This window comes from Coenobita brevimanus, chromosome 84 (assembly GCF_032717465.1).
Source record: "Coenobita brevimanus isolate Jiangsu-jjx chromosome 84, ASM3271746v2, whole genome shotgun sequence".
Lineage (NCBI taxonomy): Eukaryota > Metazoa > Arthropoda > Malacostraca > Decapoda > Coenobitidae > Coenobita > Coenobita brevimanus.
The window spans coordinates 48,822,313-48,842,302 of record NC_137037.1 but is presented as its reverse complement, the minus strand read 5'-3'; the positions used below and the strand labels follow the sequence as shown (position 1 = coordinate 48,842,302).

The 19,990-nt window shown below is 39.6% G+C and overlaps 1 protein-coding gene across 1 annotated transcript in view; it reads right to left on the bottom strand.

Moving 5' to 3' along the window:
- Positions 1 to 19,990, bottom strand: part of LOC145410172 (dynein axonemal heavy chain 3-like) — a 115,787-nt gene that overhangs the window by 24,488 nt on the left and 71,309 nt on the right. Inside the window, exons 43-59 of the mRNA XM_080280371.1 lie at positions 18,898 to 19,136; positions 18,391 to 18,574; positions 17,401 to 17,586; positions 16,906 to 17,132; positions 16,199 to 16,373; positions 15,366 to 15,602; positions 14,708 to 14,947; positions 11,799 to 11,801; positions 11,540 to 11,700; positions 10,988 to 11,128; positions 5,791 to 5,910; positions 4,712 to 5,069; positions 3,844 to 4,037; positions 2,758 to 2,965; positions 2,347 to 2,492; positions 614 to 728; positions 27 to 228 (exon numbers count right to left, since the gene is read on the bottom strand). Of these exons, the coding sequence (XP_080136497.1) occupies positions 27 to 228; positions 614 to 728; positions 2,347 to 2,492; positions 2,758 to 2,965; positions 3,844 to 4,037; positions 4,712 to 5,069; positions 5,791 to 5,910; positions 10,988 to 11,128; positions 11,540 to 11,700; positions 11,799 to 11,801; positions 14,708 to 14,947; positions 15,366 to 15,602; positions 16,199 to 16,373; positions 16,906 to 17,132; positions 17,401 to 17,586; positions 18,391 to 18,574; positions 18,898 to 19,136 (3,136 nt within the window). The remainder of the gene's footprint in view (positions 1 to 26; positions 229 to 613; positions 729 to 2,346; positions 2,493 to 2,757; positions 2,966 to 3,843; positions 4,038 to 4,711; positions 5,070 to 5,790; positions 5,911 to 10,987; positions 11,129 to 11,539; positions 11,701 to 11,798; positions 11,802 to 14,707; positions 14,948 to 15,365; positions 15,603 to 16,198; positions 16,374 to 16,905; positions 17,133 to 17,400; positions 17,587 to 18,390; positions 18,575 to 18,897; positions 19,137 to 19,990) is intronic.

The window sequence follows — 19,990 nt, the reverse complement described above, 5'->3', positions numbered from 1 at the left end:
AGAGAAATGTAAAAGACAGGACATACCTTGAGGGTCAATCATGAGGGGCCAACGGCGTGCATGAGCCACGATGATGGCATTGTCAACAGAGAAGGCATCAACGGGGAGGCCAGCGAGCTGCCAGGTGCGGCTCTGCACAGGGTCGCCCAGGGTGTCATACAGGACAAACTTGTCACTGCATGAGATGCTCAGCTCCTGACACTTACTATGCCAGTCTTTGATGCACTCCTACATACACAGGAAGTACCAGTTATAGTATGAGAAACACTACTGAGTATCTAAGATGCATGACAACTGCACACGATACACTTGTTTCTAGTTCAAGGCTAAGAGGTTACATCCCCTCATCACCATCTTACAAACAAAATTATCTCTAACTTTAAAACAATTCTACAGTAAAATGTGTGATTAAAAATTATGAAGTAAGTGTGAACTTAAATGCCAGTATACTTGCATTTGAGAGTAATACAGCTTTTATGACAAAAACATAAATGCTAGTACATCTGTACACTTTCTTACTGATCAGTCTGTGCAATGCATGAATTTTCTTAAGTTCCACTCCTCTGGATCTGCAACTGTGATAGCAATAATACCACAAAATAGATGGTAATACCTGTCTGTATTCAACAGTGAAGGACCCCAGGTAGGCCACCACAGCTGCTGCAATCAGTACATCTCCAACCACATTCTCAAGACTCTGACTCAGCTGTTGGGCCTCATCACTCCACCTACGATGAGTGAGGATGGATGAAGATAATGAGATAAGGAAGGAATAAAATAGGAATAAGTTTACCTGTAAATAGAAAAATGAAAAAGACAGTGACAGGAAAGGATAGAGAAACAGGAACAGCGTGGAGAAAATAGTTATCACTGTATGATAAGATATTAATGTACAGCACTATTTTCTGTTGAGTAGTCAATGCTAGATGCCTGATTCCAGTGTTCAACCAGAAATACCATGACATAATACAGTATCTCCAGCCCCCTTTATCACCACTAATCTCCATCCCTTCTCACCATTTCAAATAATTTCACCTCATGTATAGTGCTATTTTATACTATCCTGCCACCACTCTCATACCTAACTATAATCTCTCCTATACTTCTACATCTGCCATTCCCAAAGACATAACCAAAGCCTCTCTCTCACTGGTGATATTTAGTAACTTGTTACAATGCTCCCTCCATTTTATAGGACTGTATTTGCAATTAGGTATTTACATATACTTACTGCTCTTCTTCTTACCTCTTTCATCCCTCTCCAGAACATTGTGTTTTCTCTCAATTCATAGTCATTTTTTTTTCCAAATTCCTTATCTCGTTTAGCAATGCTCTCTCTCTCTCTCTCTCTCTCAATGAATGTTTCACTTCTCCCTTCTTGGTCAAATACACATTTCTCTTCCTTCTCTCTGCAAGCCTGATTATCTCTACTGCTTAACAGGTTCTTGTTGCAGGACTCTCTTTGCAATAACTTTTTTTTATTTCTTCATTCCATCACAACTTATCTCATACTTCCCCTCTTCTCTTCTGGACTCCACACATCTTCTGTCACTGAATATACTCTCTGAATATACCCTCCTAAAATCAGAAGAAGGATGAAGAGCAAATGAGAATAGGTTATAGTCATACATATCTAAGAGAATGGGAAAAAAAATGTATATGAAAACAGAAAATGGGTGAGGGAAGAAATAAGAACACTGAGCAAAGACAAATGGAGGATGAAATCTCTATTACAACTGTAATGGGGTGTATAAAAGCCCTCATTGCCTAGAGGCATAGTGGGGATCCTCTCTTTGGCTCAGTGGTAACGTGCGCGCGTATCAAGCACGAGGGCCCGAGATCGAATCTCGGCCAGGACAGTGATTAATTTGTTAAGTTTCATTTCGGTTATTACATTGGTTGGCAGCAGTGTGGGATGTGAGGCGGAGCTTGGCTGGCAATTTGATGTTGGTATTTGGTTAGCTGCCAGCGTCCCTGCCCTCATCCTGGGGATGGGCTGTTTCGGTGTGGTCCGCAGCCTCCCCATGGTGGCCTCCGATGCTTACGCTACCTCATGTGTCCGAAACTCACCAAATTAATCACCAAGGGAAGAAAAGAGGGGTGTAGAGGCAAAGTGGGGATCCTCTCTTTGGCTCAGTGATAACATGCGCGCGTATCAAGCGCGAGGGCCAGGGATCGAATCTCAGCCAGGACTGTGATTAATTTGTTATGTTTCATTTCAGTTGTTACACAACAAAACAAAATATGGTATACAATGATAGTATGAAGCACCTTAACTGTAGAAAGATAGGCACTAACATGGAAGGAACAATGGCAATGCCAAGGCTTAACAGGAAAAGAGCTGACCTGTCCCTCTCTCCACCCAGGCCCCTGATGAGCCTCTCTGAGCGATCCCTCTTCTGCTCACAGCGCACAATCGAGTCTTCCAGGTCCTTCTTCTCCTTTTGCTTCTTGGTGAACTCATCATTCAGGGCCTGCAGCTTGTCTGTTACCTACCAGATAAAAGATATACAATGTAGTTTGTCTATTATCTACCATATGAATGATATAACAGTGGACTTCTAAGTAGAGAATGTAGAGTATTTTCTGTCACTTTTTTAACACTCTCTGGCTCCCATGATCAACTTTCTGCTCAATATATCTATCTGGCTTAGCTGAAACAGAATACTTGAGTTGTCCTAACTATGAAAGGACTCTGACACTTTTCCATCTGGCACTTCCAGGTCGTTGACACTTCCTTTCCCTGGCACTCCTCACCTCCCTCAGTTCTTTCCTCTTCTCCTCTAGCTTTTCATTCTGCAAGGCCAGTTCATGGTTTGCTGCTTCAAGGGCCTGCTTCTTTGGTGCCACAATCTTGATGACCTGATCATACACCACCATTGCTCTCACCCATCGGCAGAGACCTTCACATGCCATCGAAACCATCCGAATCTTCTTTGGGTCAAAATCGGGGTGGCTGTAGAACCTGCCAGAGAAAAAAAGGGGATAAGAATGGAGGGTTAAACAAAAAAATAAATAAAATAAAAAAAAGGGACATCAAACCCTATATTTCAATTGCCCACACCCATAAAGACAGTGCATCATATGTCACAGAGAGTCCCTGAAACTTCTTCAGGTCAAAATCAGGGTAACTGCAGAATCTGCATGGAAAGAAAGGTACACTTTGGGAGGGGAAGGTACAAGGGGATCTAATCATATACTATACTTCCAATGTACACACACACACACACACACACACACACACACACACACACACACACACAACCATCAAAACCATCTGGATCTTCTTTGGGTCATAATACGGATGATTGCAGAGTCTATCATGGAAAAAAGGAATGAATAGAGAGAAGAATGAAAGGAGAGATCTAACTTTACACCTCCACAGCCCTCACTCACCGGCAAAACCTCTCACACATCACCGAAAGCATTCAGATCTTCTTGGTCCAAAATCTGAGTGGCTATAAAACTGCCTGGTGATAAATGGATGACTACAAGGGGTAAAAAAAAAAAAAAAGAGAAGTAGGGAGGAAGGAAAAAGAAAGACTGGGGAAGGATTAAAAAAAAAGAAGACCTATGGGAAGAGGTAAAGAAAGATTTTACATGTACATAGCTATTTGTACCTCCATTACCGTCATACACTGGCACACTGAAACAATTAAGATCTTATTCAGGTCAAAATTTGGATGGCTGTATAATCTGCCAGGAAAAAAAACTGATGGAAGAAAAAGAAAAGGAAAAATCTAAACACATACGTCCACTGCCTTCACTACTCATTCAGACCCTTGGATGCTAACAAAACAATTTGGACTACCCTTGGATGCTAACAAAACAATTTGGACTTACTTATTACGGACGTGTGTAATGATCTTGGTCGGTATGTTCTCTTTGTCATAGTTGAGGAGGTTGTGCAGGAACTTCATGTCCCCCAGCAGCTTCTGTGACACTGCCCAGTATTCCTCTATCATTTTGCCTGAGCCACTTGGATCAGGGCGCCTCTCGGGCTTCAGGTCCAGCATCACACATACTGCCTCCATAACCTGCAAAGCAAGCAAGAGCACAGTATAAAAGTTTAGTTGTAGTAGTCATTCTCTACACTAGCTGCCTTATTTTCACTTGATAGAGCTGGGCCACCCCCATAACTTGAATACTATGTCATAGTTCCATGAACTTTGATGAGCTCTAGTTATGAGGTAGGAATGAGTCTCCTAGGGTGCTAGTCAATTCAGCCATAAGTTGAGATAAAAAGGGCTTGAGAGCTTTGTTTTATTAGAACAAATGCCTTATAGCAATTTGAGAAGTAAGGTAATTGTTTCAGAAGTAACCTCAAAGTAAACTTTAAGCACAGAAATCCAAGTTTACAATGGTATCAATTCTGAAAAAAAAAAATGCATGAACCTTTCAACAAAGGAAAAGTAACACTACAGAGGGTATTTTTTCAATTCATTAGGGGTTACTGTATATTGCTTATTATAAAATGATCCTCAGACACAAGTGAAAAGTGGGGAACCCACCAAAAAAATGACCTTCAAAGGATAATTTAACTATTTAGAAGTCTGAAAGCTGGGACAGTGAAATGTATCAAGTTCAATAATCATCTGCTCTAATCTAATAGTACACTTTGGAAGAAACTAAACATCAGATAATATTTATCTGAGACTATGCACAATACATACACACTGTCATGGAAGGTGTCAATGTTAGTGAACCTTACCAGTTTAACTCCTGAGGGCGGATTCTTCATGGCTTTAACTACTCTGATGTCATCCTGTCTGAGTGTATTCAGAGCATGTGTGGCCGCACTGAGGGCAGGTACAGCTTTAGCCAGCTCCTTCTCACAATCATCCTTTATGGCCTGAGCATCTGCAAATTTTTTGTTGGCTACAGCCTCATCTGCAGCCACCAACTCCTTCTTGCGCTCCACCTGAATGGTGTCTTGCTCTATTTTGATCATTAGGGCCTCTGTGTTGGCTGAGGTCTCCACCAGGCGAGGCTGCAGTACCCTTAGCTCCTCCTGCAGCTCAGTGATCAGATGCTTGGCTTCCTTCAGCTTCTCCAGCCCTGTCACATACCTTTAAAAATACATAGATCATACTTCACATATGTCAAGAGAAGAAACAGACAGATGGAGAGAGCTGGGAAGAGCCATACCAAAGATATGATACCTAATGTACACAACAAACACTGGGATGTTCTTAAATCTAAAAATTCTGTAGTATAAAAAGCAATAAGAGTTGCTACGCTAGAGTATCTGGTTACTGTATCTAAGAAAGAGAAGATTAATATACTAAAGGTACCATATATTTTGATACTGATATGTATCAGAATGGTAGGTACTGCATAAATACATGAAAATGTAAAAAGTACAATAATTACCTACCAGTACTTCTGGGCATAGCAAAAGAGAAATTATCTACTGGCCATAACATTCTGAGACCACAGCTTCTCATATAATGAGCAAAATTAAGCAATGCCAGATCTGATTATTATTTGGATGGGTGAGTGCATAAGAACAAAAGATGCTGATTGCATTTACTTTACCCCATCTTTTTAGGTGGGAATAAGGATGATGATGATGATGATGATGATGATGATGACAACGACAACAATGATAATGATGATGATGATGATGATGACAATGACAACAATGATAATGATGATGATGATGATGATGATGATGATGATGATGATGACAACTACAACAACAATAATGATGATGATGATGATGATGACATTGATGATGATAATGGTAAATGACAGAAGCTACCATACATGGTGAAGAACACGACTGACCGGTTTCTGAGTGTAAGTATCTCTGAGCGCTTCTTGATGAGCAGCTTCTTGAAGGTGAAGATCAGCTCTAGGTATGAAGTGGCAGTCACATAGTACTTCCGTCGTTGCTGCTGCTCATACCTGCCAACACATATACACACACACACTTCAGTCACCCCTTTGTGCAAGGCTTCCCCCACAGTGGATGATGCGGAGCATTTTCAGATCTAACTCAAAGAGAAAACCAAACAGTATGGACCTGAAATTCCCAGCTATGAGGTGGTTGGTGCAGGGCTGTATGGTTAGTGCCATTCTCACACAGTCCCACATGCAGCAACTTTGCACAGTAATATACTAAATGAACACAATATATACTATCAGCAATCCTTCAGCTGATACAGGGTTTATGTGAAGGCACAGTCTAGTATCAGTCAAACATGGCATAAATATATTTGCTGTGGCAAGGGTGTGGATGGTGTGGGTAAGTGTGATCTGACCTAGAGGAAAGAATGTGGAAGGTGTAGGTGTGAGTAGTGTGATCTGGTGGCATGGATGAGGATGGAGCAGCTGTGTGTGTGTGTGTGTGTGTGTGTGTGTGTGTGTGTGTGTGTGTGTGTGTGTGTGTGTGTGTGTGTGTGTGTGTGTGTGTGTATTTACCTATTTACCTATTTGTAGCATACAGGAATTGAGCAATGCTTGTGTTGTCCTGTCTCCATATCCACATTTATCAAGTCTACCTTTACACACATGAATGTTTTTCTCATGCACCACCTCTTTGTCTAAGTCGTTCCAAATATTTAAGTATTTACCTAATATACCTAATTGTGATATACACGGATAGTACTATGCTCGTGGGTTTCCATCACTGTTTCTCAGTAAGTCAAATTTAGCTTTAAACTCGTTTAAGTTTTTAGACTGGACGATCTCTTTGTCCAGGCTATTCCATAAGTCTATACTTCTATAAGGAAAGCTATATTTCTTGATATCCTTCAAGCAGCTTGACTTTTTCAATTTCATTCCGTGTCCTCTTGTTGCTCTCTTATCCCATACAAACAGATCTTCTTTGTCAATTTTATCTACTCCCACCATGGTCCTGAACACTGCAATCATGTCTCCCCTCTTTCTCCTTTCCTCTAAGGAAGGCAAATCCAGCTTTTCCAGCCTCTCTCTGTATGACAGGTCTGCCAGACTGGGGACCATCTTGGCTGCTGTTCTTTGTATTCTCTCAATCTTGTTTATATCTTTCTTTTTGTGTGGGGACCACACTGCCACTACATATTCTAACCTGGGGCGGATCATGGCCACTATCAATTTTTTCATCATCTCCTCATCCATATAATGAAATGCTACTCTTATGTTAGTCAAGAGTTTATAAGTCTCTCCAACTATCTTGTTAATGTGCTTTTCTGGTGACAAACTATCTTGGACCAGCACTCCCAAATCTTTCTCTTCTCTCCTTTTTGTGATTAATTCATTACCCAACAAATAATTCAGTGATGGCCTCTTGGCACTTTTACCCATTTCCAATATTTTACATTTCTTTACATTAAATTTCATTTCCCACGTCTGGCTCCAATCGTGTATCCCATCCAGATCCTCCTGCAGTATTTTACAATCCTCCTCAACCTCTACCTTCCAAAAGATCTTTACATCATCAGCAAACAGACTTGCATAACTATTCACTCCATCTACCATATCATTTACGTAAATCAGGAACATTACTGGCGCCAACACCGAGCCTTGAGGGACTCCACTTGTTACTTCCCTCCATCCAGACATCCTATCCTTTATTACTGTTCTCATTTGTCTGTCTCTCAAAAAGTCTCTCATCCATTCCAGAAGTTTCCCCTTCAGTCCTCCTATATATTCTAGTTTCCACAGTAATCTGTTATGAGGTACCTTGTCAAAGGCCTTCTCTAAGTCTAAATACACACAATCCACCCAACCATCTCTCTCCTGTACCATGTCAATCGCTCTTGAGTAAAAGCTCAACAAGTTAGAAACACATGACCTTCCACTTCTGAATCCAAACTGACATTCAGCCAAAATATTCATCTCTTCCAGATATTTTATCCATCTGTCTTTCAGGATTCTCTCACACAACTTTGCGACCATGCTGGTTAGAGACACTGGTCTATAATTCAGGAGTTCTTCCCTGTTTCCTCCCTTGTAAATTGGTACCACATTTGCCCTCTTCCATTCTTGTGGCACTTTCCCATCTTCCAGTGAGCATACGATTAAACTGTGAATTTTATCCGCTAGTTGTTCTCTGCATTCCTTCAGTACCCAATTAGAAATTCCATCAGGTCCTGGGGCTTTCCTTACATCTTGAGTTTCCAGTAATTTATACACTTCCTGTACCTCCACTTTTATATCTTTTATCACCGGAACATTTTGAATCACTCCCTCCCCTTCCACAAGCTACTTTTCTTTAATGAAAACTGACTGGAAACGTTTGTTCATTATTTCTCTTTGCATTGCCGCATCCTTATAGACCTCTCCTTCTACTTTCAGTTTGGTGATTCCTTCCTTTTGTTTCAGTTTGCCATTAACAAATCTATAAAACAGTTTGGGTTCATCCTTGCATTTGTCTATTATACCTTTTCCAAAATTCCTTTCTTCTTCTCTACGTATTCTTGTGTATTCATTTCTTGTTCTTTTATATTCTTGTGTATTCATTTCTTGTTCTTTTATATATATGTGTGTGTGTGTGTGTGTGTGTGTGTGTGTTCTTACCTAATTGTATCTTTACAGGAATGAGTCAAGCTCGTATTGTCCCGTGTCTTAGACCATATTTATCGTACATATCCTTAAATTTGTGAATTGTTTTGGCACACACTATTTCATTCGGTAGTGCATTCCATTGATCAATTGCTCTGTTTGGGAAACTGAATTTCCTTACGTCTTTATCACCTCTCTTCTTATGCAGTTTTTTGCAGTGTCCTCTTGCTGATGCTTCTCCATATGTTAAGTAATCATTTATGTCTATTTTCTCCTTTCCTGATATGCACTTATATAGCATTATCATGTCACCTCTTTTCCTTCTCTCCTGTAGTGTTGGTAGATTCAGTTTATTTAGTCTTTCTTCGTAGCTTAGGTCCCTTAAGCTTGGTATCCATCTTGTAGCGGCCCTTTGAACTTTTTCAATCTTGTCTATATGCTTTTTGAGATGAGGACTCCAGACTATTGATGCATATTCCAGGGTTGGTCTAATGAATGATGTTATTATCCTTCTTAGCATGTCTTCATTTATGTATGTGAATGCTATTCTCATATTTGCAAGCAGTGTATACATGTTCCGTACCTTCTCGCTGATGTGGTCAGCCGGAGATAGTCTGTTATTGATAATCACACCTAGGTCTTTCTCTCTTTCTGATGTGTATAGGGTTTTATTTCCTAACTTATAATCCCAATCAGGTCTTTTTCCACTTTTACCAAACTTGATTACATGACACTTGTCCACATTGAATTCCATTTGCCATGTACTACTCCATTCATGAAGTTTATTTAATTCTTCTTGTAGCTCCCTACAAGAGTCTGTGCTAGTAATTCTCCTTTGTATTTTTGCATCATCTGCAAACATATTCAGATAGCTGTCATTTCCAGTGTTACTGTTTATATCATTTATGTACACTAGAAACATGATTGGTGCCAGCACCGAACCCTGTGGTACTCCACTAGTCACTTCTTTCCATGATGAGTAGTTTCCTCTTAGTACTGTCCTCATTTCTCTTTTTATGAGAAAGTCTTGCATCCAACAAAACAGTTTGCCTCGAATTCCTCCTTGATGGTACAGCTTCCATAAAAGTCTTTGGTGTGGTACTGTGTCAAAAGCTTTCTTGTGTGTGTGTGTGTGTGTGTGTGTGTGTGTGTGTGTGTGTATTTACCTATTTGTAGTATACAGGAATTGAGCAATGCTCGTGTTGTCCTGTCTCCATATCCACATTTATCAAGTCTACTTTTACACACATGAATGTTTTTCTCATGCACCACCTCTTTGTCTAAGTCGTTTCAAATATTTAAGAATATACCTAATTGTGATATACACGGAATGTACTATGCTCGTGGGTTTCCGTCGCTGTTTCTCAATAAGTCGAATTTAACTTTAAACTCGTTTAAGTTTTTAGACTGGACGATCTCTTTGTCCAGGCTATTCCATAAGTCTATACTTCTGTAAGGAAAGCTATATTTCTTGATATCCTTCAAGCAGCTTTACTTTTTCAATTTCATTCCATGTCCTCTTGTTGCTCTCTTATCCCATACAAACAGATCTTCTTTGTCAATTTTATCTACTCCCACCATGGTCCTGAACACCGCAATCATGTCTCCCCTCTTTCTCCTTTCCTCTAACGAAGGCAAATCCAGTTTTTCCAGCCTCTCTCTGTATGACAGGTCTGTCAGACTGGGGACCATCTTGGTTGCTGTTCTTTGTATTCTCTCAATCTTGTTTATATCTTTCTTTTTGTGTGGGGACCACACTACCGCTACATATTCTAACCTGGGGCGGATCATGGCCACTATCAATTTTTTCATCATTTCCTCATCCATATAATGAAATGCTACTCTTATGTTAGTCAAGAGCTTATAAGTCTCTCCAACTATCTTGTTAATGTGCTTTTCTGGTGACAAACTATCTTGGACCAGCACTCCCAAATCTTTCTCTTCTCTCCTTTTTGTGATTAATTCATTACCCAAAAAATAATTCAGTGATGGTCTCCTGGTACTTTTACCCATTTCCAATATTTTACATTTCTTTACATTAAATTTCATTTCCCACGTCCGGCTCCAATTGTGTATCCTATCCAAATCCTCCTGCAGTATTTTACAATCCTCCTCAACCTCTATCTTCCTCAAGATCTTTACATCATCAGCAAACAGACTCGCATAACTGTTCACTCCATCTACCATATCATTTACATAAATCAGGAACATTACTGGCGCCAACACTGAGCCTTGAGGGACTCCACTTGTTACTTCCCTCCATCCAGCATCTTTTCCTTTATTACTGTCCTCATTTGTCTGTCTCTCAAAAAGTCTCTCATCCATTCCAGAAGTTTCCCCTTTAGTCCTCCTATATATTCTAGTTTCCACATTAATCTCTTATGAGGTACCTTGTCAAAGGCCTTCTCTAAGTCTAAGTACACACAATCCACCCAACCATCTCTCTCCTGTGTGTGTGTGTGTGTGTGTGTGTGTGTGTGTGTGCACATAGGCTGACCTTGCAGCAAGGGTGTGGATGCTGCAGTGGAAGTGTTTGCAGGTGGCCACACAGCGGGACAGCAATGAGGCCTCCAGCTGGGCCTCTTCCAGCAAGGTTGTGGCCACCATCTCCAGTGCCTCATCTGGCCAAGGGGTGAACCTGCACATCAAGCATATATTATCATTACTGAATGGGGTCTCACTGTCTCACTCACTCATTCACACACTCACTCAAACACACAGGCATATCAGCATATAGCTATACTATTGCATGAAGAAACAGATATATGAGTTGGTGAAAGAGGCAAACTTTGATGAACTAAGCTATCAGAAACTTTGACATTATCTTCCTGATATAGTATTTAGAAAATATCAATTGATCTAGTGTTGGAATGAGTTGGTTTTGTTCAGAAACAAGTGTAATGAATCATACAGCAGTCATTCACCAATATTATGAGCTGGGAAACAGTGAGATGCCAAAATATGATGACCTATATCCTATTATAGCAAGAACAGTGTGCAAATAAAGAATAAAAATTATCATTACTCTCAGTGTGATGATGACCCTCACCAGTCAATTGTGCAACAGTTGATCAGTGAGGGGAACATACGGAGTCTGGTGGCAAATGCTGGACCAAGAGGAGACAGTGAGACAACAAGGTGCAGGTTGCTTTTGACACGTTCTGTGAAGTAGGCCAGTAGGGCAGCTGGAGATGGCTCTACCTTCTGACCCTGATGTTATGGGGGGTAAAAAAAAAAAAAAAAAAAAAAAAAAAAAAAATGGTCATAAATATGCAGATGGGAAAAAGCTGCACACAGCTTTGAAAGACCTGCTGCATGTGTATTCCTTTAGAAAGATCAAAAAGGTCTTGTGTTCTGTGTGAATCAATCCCAAAGGATGCTGTTATACAACTTTGCTTATGGACTACAGTAATCCAGAACTTACTTTGGTATTACTGTAACAGGGCCTATCCTAGTGATAACATTTAAGCTGCATAAGTTGCAATGCTTAGCAAGAAACCTGGGCTGGATTGTGTACACTATACCTCACACCAGTTTATATTTGCTACTCAGTGTATCCTTTCTATCCTGGTCATTTGGCTGCAATCTTCAAGGGGCTGAACAGAAAAGCTTCTTTAATCAACAAAAATTGTTCCTGAGGCATTCAGACCATAGCTTTTGAATAATCACACAATATTTAATTTTTGCTAGTTGGATTTTGAACTGGTAAGTTTTTTGTTGCAAAATATACAGCTAAATACACATCATTACTTAATGCAGAGACACATTATGAACAAAAAAAAAAATCCCACCAAAGTCTGATCAATTCACCAATGACTGATGAGCCTTTAGAATGACTAGGCTTGGCAGTATTAACAATCTGGATATATTAAACCTTTCTCTATCAGTAATTTTGACAATAAGCAGATTTTGGGTCAACAAGCCACTTTTGAGTAGCATTGGGCATCACCTGGTACCTCCATGAGACTATTAACTCAAGCAAAGGTTGTTAGAGCATGAACAGTGATAACTATCCTAAACTTTTTTTTTCTTTAATTCTCAACTTCATTCTCAGTAAGTACTGCATATCTCCTATGAATTAGTGAGTCGAGTAATCTTTTTTCTTTGACCTTATATGCATTTCTTCCTTTAAGCACTGTCAATGAACAATAAACATGGTTAGAAATTATCCCAAAATAGGAGTGATTGCCACCTAATAGCAAAATGGCTGTACTAGAAGTCAGGTGTTCTGAGACAAAGAAACAGTTGAAGAAAAGCAGCCTGAGGTATGAATAAAAATGGCTGAACCCAATTACTTTCATGGCAAGGCTCAAGGTGCTGCTAGTTTTGAACTAAAACTGGACTCTAAATCAAAGCCTTTATATAAATGATGAAATAGTTCAAGATGGATATCACTGAGAATTGTTGTCTGACCCTCTCCTGAGTTAGTTGTCTCCTGGAGGTACAGTACTGCACTTCTAGATTCTGAATCAGTACTTAAATTATGATATATGACCAATGATAATATCCAAAAGAGGTGCATAAAAGGAAAAGAGATGGTGTCATGATACAGTTAAAATAATCACAGTCTAATGTGGGTTAAAGGTGGAATCCAAGATTAAATAATATGGTGAACAGAATAAATTGTCAAAGTTCACCAAACATATATGTCCCTTGGAAAAACATGGTATATATATATATATATATATATATATATAGATATATATATATATATATATATATATATATACTGTATATATATATATATATATATATATATATATATAGATAGATAGATAGATATGAAGTTACATATGTACGTACATACATATATATACAGTACAACCTGAAGCCAATAACATGCAGTGGGCATCCAACATCAGTAATTGTACTTTGTGCAAAAAATGTTCAGTCATATCTTAATGCACATAAAACACCTTTGCCAAATGTTACAGCACTCTGGATTACTTGTGATGTATTTAATCCCTTCCATCTGATGCCATATTTTCATTATATTCTTGTTACTTCCAGACAATTTCAGAGAAGGCTATTCAAACTGATGGTTTTAGATATAACCTTCACTAACCCATTTCCCAACAAAAGATCTCTCCAAAACTGAATAAAATTGCCTGCAGGTAGCAAAAATAAGTCAATATAACATTTCACTGATTGAGGAGTTAAGTACAGTATTCAGTTCTTGTGCTGGACTTGTTTCTTTATGCTACATTCAGCACTGTTACTTAAAAAAAAAAATAAAACTCAGTATACTGGAAAAGGCAGTCTTTGCTACACCACAACACAATTTTGCTTTACTGACTACTAAATCAGCATCTGGGGTTGTCTGTGTTGATTTTCTACTGCACACTGGCAGAGACCCATCTTTAGTTCTAATTTAGCTATGTCCCTTGAATATTCTGTTACTGACAGCTCACTAACATACAATGGGCCTGTACTGGAGGGCTTAATACTAACTAAACAGTACTCCTCACTGTATTATTATATCTACATGCAATGAATGGTTAACACACTCTTACCATGTCAAGGCCCTGGAATATATGATGTGACAAAAACAGAGGAGAGAGACAACTTTGATGGATGTGGTGGTGAGGGGGGGGGAAAGTTACAAATACAGTGCCCCTGACATTTATACATCAATGCCTGGACTAAATTTCTTAAGAATCATCATCACCATCATCATCATCATCATCATCATCATCATCACCATCATCACCTTATGCACTGTAAACAAACAACTGGGGTAATGAAAACTGATATTTCACACACTGCCAGCACCTGCACAAAATAAAGCACTGTACTGCATTTTCATCTTGTGTCAGGAAACTGACATACTCTTCTTTCACCCTTCAGAAAGTTGCACACATCTCACTTTTTCCTACTGTATGAATTTCTAACAATGTTCAGAAAATTATGCAACAGAACAATGTGCAGCATGGCTGGGCATCTAGCCACAGCAAGGTTTTAAAATCTGCTCGGATTTGGTGCATTATTTATGGCTTAGAGTATTAATAGGAGTTAGTAAAACTTAATATCAATTAAAAACTTCATAAGGGCAACCAACTGGTCATTCTTGTCCTAAACGTCTAGAATTAATAATTTAGCCCTGGGTGCCTATGCTCCTGCCAGGGCAATAAATGACTAGATGACAGATGAACAGAAAAAATTGGAAATTATAAAAATTTTATACTGAAAATGAAAAACACTAAGTCTGACTGCTGACCTCCTCCTTAGCAACGATCTGCATCTTCTCCAAAATATCAGCCCTCTCCTCATTGGTGTACAGGTTGGGAAGGTCACCTGTGTTGAGGATGGTGCTCACATCCTCAATGAAGCTCTCATCCTTAACTTGTGTATCTGTCAAGAGGAACACCGTTGGTTTCCCATCACCTCCTGCCTTCATCAGCACACGTTTTACATCCTCACGCCACTCTGACACGCTGTAGCTTTTCGTCACCTCAATCTATGCCAAAAATATAATAATTTAGTCTACAGTAGTAAATAAGGAGAAATGGTCTTAAAAGACACCAACATCTTTGAGAAACAGTACAAATGCAAAAAAGGAAAAAATTTAAATCAAGAAGAAATGAAGCAATACAGTTCATTTAATTTAGTTTTGGTTTTGAAGGCTCCAACAAGCTTGCATGTGTCGGCCATGGTCACCTAATGGCGGCTCTCCATGCTGCACGATCTATGGCAGCCTCCCTGTTCAGTCCCTTAACCCTGAGGTCACACTTAATGACCTCGTCCCACGTAAAACAACACTGAACTAGACTTCATGTGTTTCTAAAAGTTGTTGGTAATATGATGACTCTATGTGAAAAATGACAGGAAAGGAAAGAAATATCCTTTAAGTATAGGACAAAATATTCAAAACTCACCTGGAAGATATCATAGCGAGCCATGAATGTGGCCAGGCGGGTGGCACTCTGACGGCCTGAGCCAGCAAAACCAATGAGCAGTGCATGGCCTGAGTCCTGCTTCAGAACCCGACTGATGCGAGACACATGTTGCACCAGGTACTGGAACATCACCAGTGACAATGGCTTCTTGATCTCTAGGTTATATTCCTCCAAGTACCCCTTCATCACATGCCGCAGGTCACTCATGTTCTGTACCTGTTTGAATATACAGCATAATTGCTACACCAGCCTCCTATGAGCTACAAAGGTGGATAGTACATCCTCAACCTCATCACACCAGCCTCCTATGATCTACAAAAGTGGATAGTGCAGTACAATCATCATCAAACCGGCCTCCTGTGATCTACAAAATTGGATAGCATACAGTAAAAATCAAGAAGGGCAGATAAGTAGCTGTAAGAAGCTATCAAATAAAATATTCTTATGATGTGTTTTCTACGTACTGGGGATTGTTACTTCATTAATGCTTTACCCAACCATTAACCCACTGAATCCAGGGGCATCTTTTTCATTTTATTCTTGCCATCTCTTGACAAAGTTATTCAGCTTAAGACAGACTTTTCAAACAGGAGGGGTTAGATACAACCTTATTAAACCCCTTCTGCAGGCAAAGCCTTTCTTAACTGAATGAAATTGTAGTAGCTGAGAGAACTAACTCAAAAGAAAATCACCTGGATTCAAGGAGTTAAGTAAAAATCTGACCTCATCATATACATGAATCTCTGAACCTGGAATTATGATATTATACCTCATAAACAAGAGTCTCTTTGTTATGGATCATACAGTTGTACCTCATCATAAACACGAGTCTCTGCATCAGGGATCATAAAATCACCAAAGATGAGGTTGTGGAGGTGGTGTGGGGCAAGGACCTCCCCCTCTGGCACCAGATGGGAAAGCACTGAGCTGAGCTGTACACGGAAGGTCCTCTGGCTCACCTCACGCACTATGTCAAAGAACTCATTTCTGGAATACAACAAGTCTCTAATATAAGTCATCTTTTTAAAAATTATTTTTAGCTATTAACTTTACTGTATATTAGGGAAAAAACATCAATTAATCATGTTTTTCTTCCATGATTATTACTGGTAAATAGTTTATATCTATCCACTCTATCTATCATCTTCTTTTTACATTCTACTCACACATTCATATTTCCTAACTGTATATCTCATTACCAACTGCAACATGTCCTAATGTATACTTTTCATGCACTTGTTTATCTTTTCTTCAACTCTATGTATCTCAGCAATATTAACCACTTCAATACAGTATGCTGATATAGTTCACATTTTATTCTTAGATGTAACAATATTTTCTGAACTGGAGATGTTAGATATACACTTTATTAACACCTTCACCATTAAAGTACATTTTAATAAGTTGCATAAAATCACCTGGTGTTAGCTTGATTAAAATAAAAAAGATGTCACCATACTGAACAGGTGAAAATCTCCATAAATTATCTACCATTCCAAGACAAAGGAAAGGACTCTACCTGTCAGCTTGATCAGAGAGGCGGTCATGAAAGACTCTGTACACCTCGTGCAGCCAGAGTCGCACCAGCTTCTCTAAGGACGTGAGGGTCGAGTTGGGCAACAGCAGCACACCACCTATTGCCCGCGAGAAGTCACGAAGATTGAACACATAGTGGCTCTTAGCTGGGGTAGGCAGGAAGGTGGCACTGGCTCGCTTGTATAACTCCCTTGTTGCCTCTACAAGTGACTGCAGGAAGGGCAAAACACATGATCAATGGGAGACAAAAGGAATACACAAAGACAATACAGTACCTATTAATGCAAAGAGAGCTTAAATACAGTATACAAAGATATGAACTTTAAAGAACCAAGCATTTGAATTATCAAAATCAGAATTACTGAAGTGTGTGTACTCAGTATTAATTCCACTGGGTCTCTGGAAATATTTTGTCATTAACTGTATAACTTAAATAGCTTTCACTGATTGTTCTTTAACTGCTATCATCATGTCTTACCCTGTCGAATCTCTGTAAGGCAGTGTCTTCCAGGGTGGAGAAGCGCCACTTTACAATGGCACCGAATATCTTGTCAAGCGTGGTGTCATCAAAGGCATCAATACAAAAAACATTAAGATGGCGCGTGAACCGACCACAGATGGTGTTACGGCCAGCACTGGCTGGCGTCATGGCTCCAATGAACAGCTATGGTAGAGACATTAAAAATATTCAATGACAAATTACCTTCACAGTGTATATGTACTGCTGTAAGAAAGGGCAAAGGAATCATCATTATCATCATCATCATCATCATCATCATCATCATCATCATCATCATCATCATTGTCACCATCATCATCATCATCATCATCATCATCATCATCATCATGATGAAAGGAATACCCTTACAAAACATGTGTTATGGAGACAATACTTTGTATGGACAGTGGAGGTGAAAAAATGGGCTGCTCTTCTTACAGGGAACACAAAAATATCTGGTTTGTGCTTTAATGCAATAAACCGTACTGTATATTTTCAACGATAAACTTCCATGACCCACAGTTTAAGCCAACAACTCAATCACCATCATAAAGTGTTCCTCGTCTTTGATCACGAGAGAGAGCATGGTTTAGGGATCCTCTGGCTATATTATATTCATTAATCTTTGTCACTCCTTATGACAGTTTCTAGGTATATTTAGAGTCTCTTAGGGAAGAACACTATATTTGGTGGAGCTAAACCTCATGAAGAGAATGCAACACTGACAGTACAATAGTTGGATCAGTCCAGAGAACTACACTGCTGACCAGGTCTTATTACCAATGTTATGCAAGGATGGTTGAGTCTTTCTGTTGTTACTGGCTTGTGACACCACTCCATAATATAAAAAAAAAAAATGTTTTCTTCACTTAGAATAAAATTAAATAAATTAATGGCTAGAATATTACTGACTGGAGGATATATGGAATTCAAAAGTTCCTTAATACCACTAGATTCAATAAAACCCACCGAGTCCACCAATTCTATCTTCGATGTGTCCTTCTTATCATAGAAGTGTTTGTGGTCAAGCCACTGGCGGAGAAACTCTATAGGGGGCTGAGCCCCATACAGCTCTTTCTGAGGCAGGTTCACGTCATCAATGAACACCACGTACTTCCTCCCCATGGCCGGACCAAACACTCCCTTACGTCGCCTGGCCATGGAAGATACACAAGTGCTTCACAAACATAAGCAAATAATATACAATATACATATACAAGCAGTCCTCGTCATAAGTCAATGATGTGCTCTAAAATATCACAAGCATTTCCATACAACTGTTACAGTAAATTGGGAAACTGGTGAATTGACTATAGGTGGCAATGAAACTATATTTAGCAACATTTCTTCTATTTACTGAGGACTTAATGACAATAATGGCTGGCCACACTCGCAATACTAAAAAATAATCATTAGATAAACAAAACAATAATCAAGGAAATAATATGCCCCCCACCCCATACACCTGCCACTCACCTGTCCACCTTTGACATAATGATATCCTGGGCCTGTCCTGCTGAGGTCTTGGCTGAGAAGTGTATTGTGTTGATAATGAACTTATCCTTGGGCAGAGCAACCAAAAAGGTTGAAGTCAGAGCACTTTTGCCAGTGCCTGTTGGTCCCAGTAGGAGAAGAGGCACATCATGATCCAGACAGGCTCTCAAAAAATACTCTTGCCGTGCTGTCTCTGCCGTTGGGATCAGCAGCTTTGAGACCTGAACAACAAAGTAAATGTTCTTTACAGATGTGCATATGTATGTACAAAGAAAAAAGGGCAACAAATACACATGGAAAATAGAAGAGAAATCCACAGATTTCACAGAGCGTTCAGAGGAAGGATGGACTGTAATGTATTGGTGTTCTGATGAGGAGGGGTAATCTGAGATGGTTTGGGCATGTTGAGAGGATGGAGGATGACAGATGGGTGCAAAAAGTGAGAAGTATGATCAATGGGGATAGGGTTGTGAGAGGCAGACTGAAAAAGACCTGGGACAAGATCACAGAATGTTACCTCAGGGATAAGGGAGTGAACAGGGAGGCTGCTAGAGATTGAGTAATGAGGAGAGCCGCCATTAGGTGGCAAAGGTTGATGCATGCAAGCATGGTGGAACCTTTATATTAATACAATGATACACCTAAACTCAATATGCTGCAAGTACAATTCAGTTATATGACAGTACTCTGATCCCCACACTAATGTATCGAAGTGAAGCTTGGACTCTGTTGGAGGGATATAAATAAAGAGTGAGAGGAGGGGAACTGGTTTATCTAGGAAGAGTACATGTACTGTATATAGACTTACAAAGAGAAACAGACAGACAAAACAGGAGGTTTACAAGTGTTGTGTTGTGGATGTGGTTGTGCTACAAAATGTTCGGAGAAGGAGTACTCTAACAAGGAGAGGGCCTACAAAAGGTACCGGAGCCAACCCACCCCTGAATCACACCATCTTTACGTTTCTGCCCGGAATCGTGCTAAGTCTGTTCTTCGCTCTACTAAAAATAATTTCATCCATACTAAATGCTCTCAACTCTCCGACTCGAATTCTTCCCGCTCCTTCTGGCATCTT